Source organism: Lytechinus pictus, chromosome 12 (assembly GCF_037042905.1).
Source record: "Lytechinus pictus isolate F3 Inbred chromosome 12, Lp3.0, whole genome shotgun sequence".
Lineage (NCBI taxonomy): Eukaryota > Metazoa > Echinodermata > Echinoidea > Temnopleuroida > Toxopneustidae > Lytechinus > Lytechinus pictus.
In genome coordinates, this window is record NC_087256.1 from 30,402,445 (window position 1) to 30,413,990 (window position 11,546).

Genomic DNA, 11,546 nt, shown 5'->3' on the forward strand with positions numbered 1-11,546 from the left:
CCCCATTAAAAGACTATACAGTATGTAATTTTTCAAATTGGCGATTGGGTAAGTAAACTAAGACCAGTGGTAGGGACAACTTTCCCAGAGGTCATGTACTTGGTTACCAGAGATTGTGGTTTTCACTTTAGTACTGATTCCCCTGGGGCTGTAATCATATTATAACCAAAGTAGTGTATTGTTTTATGTCCTCATGAAGGAAAAATATAATTTGAAGTAAAACTATTGAACAAAATTTCATGTACTGGACATCACAAATGCGGCCAATTGTCTCCATAGGTACAGTGAAAAACAATATTACCAATTGTTAGAAATTTTAAAAATGTACAACTTTTTGTTTGTGCGATATTGTTCAAACTTTCACGTACTGTATCTACTTGTCTGAGTTTTCATTTTCCTCTCAAGCAATTTATTATTTGGGTTGGATTCCCCATTAAATAGGCTTTTGTACATACCTTGCTGTCATCCTGCATGTTGATACCACCTTTGGAAGCTTGTTTGAGTAGATTACATGCCATGTTGAAGATCTCAAATAACATGGTGTCTCGAAAGGATGAAGCTATCTTTCTATGCTTCGTAAGGGGACGAATGTTGTCGGGCTGTAGGCAAGAACACGAATAGTGATATATATGAATTACATATCCTATGACAGAATACATTTCTTGTCTCGGTATTACAATAGAATAGTCACTGTTCATCAAGTATGACATGATTGACATCATACGTTAAATGAGGAAATGTGAAAAAAAAGGCTCATAATGGGATACCAGAAATATCCCACTGGTTAGGGGCAATGTAGCACAAATCATAACTGAGCACAATATTAACCCTAACAAATGGAATATTCATGAAGAGAAACCATCCAAAATGATCATTAACTTTAATGATCATTATTTGAGACCATGCGATACAGTACAATATTGCACTGCAAACCAAAATGCATGTTTATTAATGGACTGATAAAATGCTCTATATAAACTACACTTTTTAATATGTACCAAAACACTTACAATGTCTGTAAAATTTATTGTAGAATGAAACAATCTGGACATAATAAGTTGCTTAAAAGGTGGGGTTTTCACGAACTAGAGATATCAAAGCTAAAAATTTGAGACGGTCATCACAAAAGGGATTTAATACAACCCACCTGATTGATTTCACTAACAAGTTGTGACATGAGTTGTACTCCAATGACAAAATGTTCCATGGAACCCTGAAATACACAAAATGAAAAAGAAAACAATGAATCAATCATAATTGTTCAATCAGGGAAACTTTACATTAAAGTTTAATAGTAACTTGCCAATCCAATGGTAACTACGATGGTAATAATGATCAACAGCCACTCATAATCAAGGATATCAGTTATCATTGAATGGCAGAGTTAATATAATAGTAGCTTTTATGCAATGTGGCACAGGGCCCCTGTCTTACAAAGAGTTGCGATTAATCCGATTTAATCACAACTATGGACAGCCAGCGATGTCAACATCTATTATGCATGTTGTTCAATATATCTTCTAACTATGATGTATATTCATGCATTCGTTGTTTTCTTGAAAATTCACTGTGCTTCTCTTTGTTTACAAAGGACATTGTTAAAATTTCCTGTAGACAAAATTATGACACTGATGGATTTCCATAAAGATACGATTGATTGGATCAATCGTAACTCTTTGTAAGCAGAGAGGCCCAGAACATATTTTTCTTTTTTGTGATGTACAACTTGTATGAAACTGCAAGCTACCAAACCAATTGCACAGATTTGATGATTGGAAACTGGATTTGTGCTGTCAAATAATCACGGTCCTGTTCAGTATCTTGTTTTCATTGGTGTCATTAGCTTTTGAAATTGGAATATGTGGTTGGATGAAGGCACAAAGTTATCAGGAATTTTCAATTAATACCATGCTTCATGAGAGGCTATTGATCAAGATTTGAAATCAGACCCTCCATGATCAAGACCAGATATATAAGACCAAGGCTAACACCTCCAAGATCACCGATTGTAATCTCGAGACTGGTCTAAAGATCAAGGTTGATCTAGATGTACAATTTCCTAGAATTACAAGACCAATACTCCTCTTGAACCTCCACCCTAACCCCATGATATTCGCATTTTGTAAAATGTAACTTTAACAAACATTTCAACTTCTGTAATATTTGTGTATCTATATATTTTGTTGCTTACTTGGAGAAATTTGGAGACATCCGACATGACGTTCCTGAAGACATAGTCATCTTTCCTGCTGTCGAACCATCCTAGCTTTGTGATCCGCACGAGTAACTGCAAGATGAGAAAATATATATTAATGTCAAGGGATGCACACTGATAAGGGGGGTGTTTCACAAATAGTTAGGGTTGACTAGCAGTAATGCTGTAAGTGCCAATGCTCATATATTATATATGTTTATTATATGATCTCAATGATGATTACATAGCATGATCAGCCAATGTGGTGATGTGTTTTATACCACATGCAACTGGAAATTTTTTGTCGGACTTTTATCTTTGTGAAATATCCCTCTGGAATATATTTATCTTACTCAATTTACACTCGATAAGAGAATGGTTAAAGGAAGAAAGCATCATCATGGCCTGAGAGGAAGAAACTGTATTAAGAGGGTATCAATAATGAATAATGAAAATAAAAGATTAAACATAAAATAACGATTGCAGGTATGCGTTTAGCAACACAGATTAAAATCTGTAAGTACAGTACATGTATGTAGCCATCACCAATAAAACTTTGTATCTTACCTGAATGAGTGCCTGGGAAACAAAATTGGGCAGTTTAGGTCTACTGGCAAGATAGTTCAACACATAGTTTTCTGCAAAAAAAAATGATAAACAAAAACAAAATTATGCAAATAATGTTTTTAGATAAGTGTATTAACAGAAATGTCATTGATTATCCAGGCACAAAGTAAGGTCTATTAATTGAAGGAAAATTGAACTATAATTAATTCAAATATATATTCAAAATGGAAATTTCTCTCTCATGTAATGTGCTTATGTAATTCTTTTTTTTTTTTTTTTTTGGGGGGGGCTTTTCCACAAATCTTCACCATGATCACCGCCTATTATCATCATCATCACAATGATCTTCATCTTTTATTATAGTTGCAATCTCAGATGTCAGTCTTGCTATAAAGGCCCTGTCACATCGTTGCGTGTGACTTGCGGGTAACTAATTTTGCTACCAGCAAGCCACCCGCAGGTTGCCCACATTGACAATATCTCGCATGTATCTCACATAAGGTTGCCCGCAGAAGTGCACGCAAGTCTGATTTGCACGCAGAAAATTTTTGAACATGCTCAAAACTTTGTGGCTGGTGAAGTGGTGGGCAATCACCCGCAAGGGTTGCACAGAATGATGTGACAAAAACTTTACCATAATTTAAAAAATCAGACATGTAGATCAAATGTTTAAAATAAAAAAACATTATAGAATGGCAACCATGCATAAGTAATTACCGACACATGGACAGCTATGCATCTGGTAAATTTGCTGAGCGTCCGGTAATTACTTATGCATGGCAAATTTACCGGATACATGGCTAGCCATGTGTTGGTAATTACTTACGGATGGTTGTAAAAAAAAAGAAGATTTTTCGCCAAAAAATTCCACCATTCTATAAAACAAATGATACACAGGTTTGTTTATGCATCGGTAGAATTAGTGAGCATGCGGAGAACCATGGAAACTAGTCTAAACGAACTCTGCTGCGCCCGTGGGTTTAACAATTCCATAGTTACCTTATGCTCATAAAACCAACCAATGCACTCATATCTGTGCATTATTTGAATAAAAGATGTACTTACTGATGTCTATTCTTTGTTCAAGGGGAATGACTGCAGTGGTTTTAGAGACCAGTTTAAGGAGTGATGATGATGCAAGTAACTGGGCATAGGCAGACTGTATAAAGAGAAAAAAATTGATATGAACTGTTTTGATGATAAAGCACATGATTGTAGTCTGTAGGCAGGCACAAACCCCTGAATTCCTTATTGTGCATAATGTATAGTCTGAAAGAGATCAAATTTGGACGTTACTAGATTCCTAAAACTTCATTCAGTTTTTGGTGCTAATTATTTTGTGTATCATCGTGCCTCAAAAGATTTCAACAAAAACATCTTCTAAGTTTCCAACATGATTCAGGCAGAATAGGGCAGATTACATGTCAAGCAATTAGAGCACCAAAATTAAGTACAAAAAATAAGTCAAGTATTTAACCCCAGCCTTCAGGATTATATATATTTTTAACTATTTTCCAGATTGTATGCATTGCTGCTCAACATAATACTAAGCAATTTAATGTGTCCCTAAAACTTCTTTCAGTTTCAGGTATTTGTCTAGAAAGGTTTCAACACACACCTCTTCAAGGAGATTTCAACATGACCCAGGCAGAATCGGGCAATTTTGTGAAATAACTACATGTATGTCCACAAAATTAAGCATACAAATACCTCAAGTATTTAACTTGCAAGATGTAGTTTTTCTTACTTTACAAGTTTAAAGCAATTACACATATTTTTCTAGAATCATTTGCCACATTTTCTTTTTCTATTGATACATAAAGACACTTCGATGGTCATTTTGTTGGCTACAGTACAAACTCATTTTGAAATCATTACCACAACTGGCATTTATCTTTAAGGTTTTGGATAATACATGAAGCTGGCTTGGCTGTACTCACATTCCCCCTTTCAAGCAGTAGCTGGCATTTGTTGAGATCTGGAGAGTTGGTGAAACTAACTAGAGCCTTTTCGGCCTGTGAACGTTGCTCGGTGTCAGGGCTCTCGTAAAGTTGCTTGCATAGCAGCTCCAGCTGCACAAGCTCCTGGTGAAAAAATAGGAAAAAAAGGAAAATGGTTGATAGTGATTAACGGGACAGTAAAGTGACATATCACAGGGAATTCGAGTCTCATGGAATTTGCAAATGGCTTGAGTTTGACTTGCTCATTACAATATAGGCTATTCATCAATCGAGCAAGTTGGAGTAGTGTAAAAAAAAATGTAAAAAAAATTCAGACAGTACAAATTTAACCAGTGTTGTAACCCAAACCCATTACATAATACGCTCCAAGCATGATCTTGATTCCTCATTGTGAAAGCTTTAAAAGATTTGGATATAAAGGAAAGAGTTCCATATGCACCCCCCATAAAAAAATAACAAAAGATTGTTGAGACTTCTTGTTCGTTCATTTCACATTTTTCTATTATTTTTTACTCTTGCTTACCTCAGTTGGGACTCGAACTCACCTCTCTTTATCTACAGTCAAGACCTCTTCGTGCTATGCTAGCGAGAAGCGCTGACACCCGAAGGGGTATTTTAATTATCAGCCGATAGTTCGACTAGTCTAGACTCAGACCCTTTACTGACTAAATAAACTGATTTCTATGGACAATTACACGCACTAGTTCCCGAACTATCGGCTGTCTAGACTCACAGACCCTTTACTGACTAAATAAACTGATGTCTATGGACAATTACACGCACTAGTTCCTGCTCAAAATTTGATGGAATAAAGCCATATTTTGGTATGTATTTCCACTCCATCATATATGTTCTATATTAGGGCTAAATATATTATTCTGAACCTTCTCCATGTTTTCATTTCAATTTTAGTGGGGGGGGGGGGGGGGGGTGCATATGGAACTCTTGCCGATATGAATAATGTCAGCTACAGTAGCATGTTTATCCTTGTATGGAACCCAAGCCAAGTGACTTCCGAAATATTCCTCCCCCCCCCCTCGACTTGTCACTTACATATAAATGCTACTTTAAAGGAGAATCCTTTTGAAAAAACAACAAAAACATAATTGCTGCAAAAACGTAATAGTTCACAGGTCTAGTTAAACAATATATTCATTAAAGGGCATGGCAACTGACAAATCATGGGGAAATTGAATCAATACGAAATTTGCAAAAGGCCAATTGACTTGCATAATATAATCCCTTCGTCATGAGCGCCCGTCGGATTAATGCGATAAAATTCGGACAGCACACGAATTTGACCGATGGTTATTTACTTCGGGTCGTCGCAGTTCTAGCTTCCAACAATCCCAATTCCTAGACTCAAAGCAGGTCTCTTGATTGCTAAAGCAAAATAAATAACCTCTGTGGAGTTACATGTTTCAAAGTGAAAACATGCAGTTTACTTCTGGTTGGTTAGTCTACTAACTATTGCTCTCCTAAGATTAGACCTCCCAGACAAGCTGGCGTCTATTACGTAACACCCCAGGCAAGCAGCCGAGTGAAAGACTTGAATCCCTTCTCTGTTTTTTTAGATTAGCCTCGATTTCCCCATGATTTGTCAATGTAAAGTCGCTTTAAGAGATAAATCTGAGATTTTAGTGAATGTTTCACACACAAGAGAGTAAAAATCTGCATTTTTTTTCAATTCATTCTTTTTCGTTCTTCAATGAAAATCGTCAACTGTTCAACAACACAATTCTGAGACTTACAGCCCTATAAATAGGGCTTCTCAGAAAAAGAAAACCAAAGTTCTCACTTCTCTGTGACATTTTCAACATCTAAAGACCTTGAGCCTTTGCAACATATTCATATCTACATCATGAAAAATTTGTAATAATTGATATCAAAATAACAGGGGTGGAGCCTTTATGTATGACAATGGATATGGATCCATTTACTGAAAACTTTTCATAAATTAAATCATAATAAATGCAATAAAATTCTTACAATTTATCACATTTCCATCATATGAACAAAAATAGATAGACTACATCTACGATACCTACAAAAAAATATAAAGATGAAATTTATCTTTGCTGAATCAGTTTTCCTTTTTATGTCAGCTTCCTATCACACCCCTCTTCACATGTGAAATATTTTGGTCAGTAAAAAATTGGTATCGCACCCTTACATGTAGCTGGAAAATTCACAATATCAGCTATTTTGCCCAGATTTGGTTATTTTTAGAAAATAAAGACTTTGAAAATGTGTTTTCCCTCGTTTTTTGGTCCTTTTTAATAATCTTTCTAGGCCCTATTCAATTTCCCTATGTCAAATGTTTTAAGCGTACCTCTTGAAATTATTTTCTGATGCACAATAAATGCACGCATACTTCGGCAATATCCCAACCCTCGGAGAAGCTTGACTCGAGAACGCAGCCGAGTCAGTGCACTTCTGAAATTCTGTGTACGATCAGTGCAGCCTGCAGGTATGTCATGCATGATATGGCCATGGCTGCATTGCCATTTAAATCAAAGTTACAGTTTTACGTCATCACGACATCAGCCTCGTCTGTAACTAGACCCTTATCTCGATATTAAAAAGATTCCTAAATTGAACTAAAGAGAAGCTATTCGCCAGCAATCAGATCTGCAGTGCAGCAGTCAGCTCAGTGCAAGCACAAAATGGGCAGTGTCTTGTTTGCAGATCAGATGGAAGAAACAAAGTTGACAGTCACATCAGTATATGGATCTGGATCAGTATATGGATCTGGATCTGGATGTGTACAATGCTGAACCAATTGGTATGAATGCAGCGGGTGAGAGAGGGCACGGTGATATTTAGTCGTATCGTAGGTAGCTCTTTTCGATCTTTGACTTGAACACCTCTAGTGATGTGCTGTTCACTGTGTCAGGTGGGAGATGGTTCCAAGCCAGAGGGGTACTCACAAAAAAAGATTGTTTTAATTGTTCAGTGTTTGTTGATTGAATAGTGTAACCTTTATTGTGGTTCACTACTTGTCTTTCTAAGATATTCTATGCTTGAAAGTCATTAAAAGTATATGGTAGTGTGACCTTAATCAAGGCTCCACATTAACTTTTTTTGGTGGTGGCCCGTTCGGGCCACCAAAACCTTCAAATGTTTTTTTTTGGTGGCCCGTTATTAAAGTTTGGTGGCCCGAAAAATATAAAGAAACACATTAATCAAAAATGAATAAAACAAACTTCTGAAATATTAATTCTGCAGCCACTACCACTAAGTTACTTTCACTTTATCATAAGTTGTATGTAAACCATGTTTGCTGTTATTTTACTTTGCTAATTGGCTTGTGGTAAAATATAAATTGTTTCTATCGTTGTAAAAATGAAATGATTGAAAGAGAATAAATGAATTTTATTGTTCGCAGGTTGTGTGGACTTTTTGTTTATCTCCGTATAGACACACACTCAAATTGGTAAAGTAAATAAATAGTGCATAGCAAATTCAGATAGATGTACAAAACAATGGTTTTTCATTTCTTCCTCTTTGAATCCTAAAACCTAGATTATGCAGGCCCCAAATCCAGTTTATTTCTGTTTTCTCTTTTGCAGCATATTATAGCAGGAGAAAATCACAGAAAAATATGCTGCAAAATTAGAACAATGCATAAAAGGGGGAAACAAATAAAAATAATTATCAAAAAGTATATTACAAAAAGAAAACAAAAATAATAAAAGAAATAAGTGAAATAAAAAAAAGAAAGAAAACGAAGAAAGAAAAAACAAAGAACAGGGAAAAAAGAAAAGAACAAATTTAGAGAGAAAAAAAAAGTGAAAGAAAAATGAATAAAACAAAATTAATATAAACATGGGGAAAAGGGGATAATTAAGAAGCCATTAAAAATATTTTTTAACAGCTGTGGCAACAGTCTATTCTGACTGGAATATAATTAAAAGCCAAGCAAATAATTTTCACTTACCTTCTGGGAATGGCACATTTCTATTTTTATATCCTTTAGTTTGTATTATTTTTTTTCAGTAGAAACATATTTTTTAATCAGGCATATTCAATGGGAAGGGGTATAAATGGTTTAACCACTGTAAAAAAAAATGAAAGAAAAAAAAAGAAGAAGGAAAACGGCAAAAGTTATATCTGGAAAAAAAGTGTGAGAAAAGTCCTTCCCTATATTTGCCAAAATGTTGGAAAAATTCACATTTCATATCAATGAAATGCCTTCCCAAAGTATTTACTTTCTCAAGAGTGGTTTAAGAAGTCATTTATAAACAAGAAAGAAAGAAACTGTCTGTTTATTTTTGGCTAGAAAAGACACAGCTTCGAAAGAAACCAAGTATCAACATACATACAAATGCACACGTGGGACTGTGATGTACTTGCCTATGTGTTTTTATGTGTATTAATTCATTTGGAAATCGGTATTTTGTAGTCAAAGGAGAGGTAATAATTCCTCTTCTTAATGCTTGCAAATAATCAGGGTACACCAAATTTTCGTAATGTAGACTGTAGAATGTCATTTCATAGGTGTAAAATGTGACTTTGACTCAGATTTTCAAAGTTCTGTGGAAGATTTCTTATCAGCAACATTTTTTGTCGCAGCTCCATCTAGAGCACAACTGTATGCAGTGGCTTCATGCAAAGCTCACGCCAGCCGGCCGGCGCGGCTGGCTGGATAATAGCTACTGTATGCTATAGCTGTAGGCCTAATATGCAAACTTTGTGTGTAGATCAACAAAAAGGGCGCATGACGAACTGGGTTGCAATTTGAGCTGTAGAAAGTTGATAAATGCGTGCAAAATCGAGAGAAAAATTGCGCTACTTTGAAAATTATTGGTTGCCCGATTCGGGCCACCAAAACTGAACATTTTATCAATAATGGTTGCCTATGGTGAATTTCTGGTGGCCCCGGGCCACCGGGCCACCGCTAATGTCGAGCCTTGCCTTAATTCGCGCATTACCTAATTTTGCGCACGGTCGAATATCTCAATATCTAATTAATATCTTGAAATACTGATGTCACCAACAGAAAGAGCAACTTAAAATTACTCGGTATGGTAATTTTCTTGAAGGAAAGGTCTCTATTTGTGAAAATATTGGCAAAACATCGGCAAATTTTGTTAACTTTTGCGTCCGCTCAGAGAAAATCTGATCTTCTTGACAAGCATAAAAAAATCGCCAGTTTGCAAGCAGAGGTCTCCAAATAAGTAAAATGTGATACTAACCGAATTTAGGGCATTTTACCATCCGTCTGATATAATTATCTTACCTTTTCTGCTTGATTTCTTTTCTAAAGCCTTGCAAAACGATCGTGCGCAAATAAGGTCACACTTTTTATGACACTTTTTCAGCCGAGCACGCACTAGTCGATCGCCATGGAATTTTGAGATCGCGATACCAATTACCAGCGAAACCCTGGGGCTGGGCCTGGCTTGACCTACTTCAGACGAATTTGACTTTGGGATCTTGCCTTCCGTCTGGTATTTATTTTGATTAATTTTGTGTGACCTGTGAGAAATTTTTGATTGAAAATCAACTTCATGATAATTTTTAAAATGTGCGCAAATTATGGTCACCCATCATACTATCATCACATCACAATGGGTGATTTCAAGTACGGTGTTGAAATCTGGTGTTGGTGTTGTGACAACACCAACACCAGCCACAAAACCGTACTTGAAATCAGGCTGGTGTTGGGATTGACCTCGGAAAATATGACGTATTTCCGGCAGTTTGTGTTGAATGTCGTCTGCTGAACCCAGCACTGCGGCTGGTGTTGACGATCTACATGCGATTTCCCCATTCACCAACACCAACCCCCAGAGATTGGGAAAATCATGATTTCAAGTTCGGTGTTACTGTTGGTTTTCAGTTTTTGGCAATCTCAAGCTCGTGAACAGGCGGCGAACACGATGAGACATCCCCGTAAAATTAGCTTTTACAGTTAAGATGAGTACAAATCATTTGAGCTGTATATATTTTGATGAAGAATAATGTTCACTCTTTCGAATTCTTGAATTAAGTAAAACATTGGTATTCTGTACGATGAGAATTTAATGCATTTCTCTCCGATTTCATTTTCGTCGTCGAGACTTCTCACGTGAAGTTGAGATGATTTAGCAGCGCAGCGCAGAGGCGTGACGTCATGTGCTATCGATAACGCAATCGGTATCATTCCTCTGAACCCAGCTCGGTTCAGGGGCCTTTTTACGCTCTCAACACCAACAGTCAACACCGAACTTGAAATCACCCAATCTCTCAGCACAGTCTTACAGTTACACTCGCATTCAAAACACACACGTCATTTCAATTTTCACAATTTTTCGAAGCGGGCGATGTCTAATATTAATGTTTTTATGGATTTCAGGTAATTCTAACACATCAGAAACACTTATTTACAAAATTCAAATATCTTATCACATTTAAATTAAGATCAAATTTATTCTTCTCCTTGGAAACTACTAAAACAAACGTTGAATATTTATCAATTTGTGGAGCCTACCTGTTCGACGTTCGCCATGTTGTGCTTAGATTTTCCCTAATTTTTCGCGCTTGTCGAATAGCGCCCTCTTGCGTTTATGAAATCGAATCGGGACGTTGATCCCGAGTACGTTGTCCATGGCGATATGGAGGCACCCCCACCCTTCTGCGGCCTTCTAAATTCACCCCCTTCCAATTTACCTATTTTCGTCCAAATCAGAAATCCGTCTCGAACCTTTTGTTTTTCATCTTTTGATTACACCGTCCAATATATCCTCATTGCATATTCATTTCCCTTTAGATATGCCCACCCCGGGAACGATTTTTTTTAAAGTGGGGGAGCTGATTGGTCCCGAGAAATTTGAAAAGCA

The 11,546-nt window shown here is 36.4% G+C and overlaps 1 protein-coding gene across 1 annotated transcript in view; it reads right to left on the reverse strand.

Moving 5' to 3' along the window:
• The window catches only part of LOC129272776 (exportin-7-like), a 53,897-nt gene extending 42,600 nt beyond the window's left edge, over window positions 1-11,297 (reverse strand). The window contains exons 1-7 of the mRNA XM_054909878.2: window positions 11,198-11,297; window positions 4,702-4,845; window positions 3,827-3,920; window positions 2,762-2,832; window positions 2,192-2,287; window positions 1,148-1,213; window positions 456-599 (exon numbers count right to left, since the gene is read on the reverse strand). Of these exons, the coding sequence (XP_054765853.2) occupies window positions 456-599; window positions 1,148-1,213; window positions 2,192-2,287; window positions 2,762-2,832; window positions 3,827-3,920; window positions 4,702-4,845; window positions 11,198-11,215 (633 nt within the window). The 5' untranslated portion in view covers window positions 11,216-11,297. The remainder of the gene's footprint in view (window positions 1-455; window positions 600-1,147; window positions 1,214-2,191; window positions 2,288-2,761; window positions 2,833-3,826; window positions 3,921-4,701; window positions 4,846-11,197) is intronic.
• Window positions 11,298-11,546: the final 249 nt, after the last annotated feature.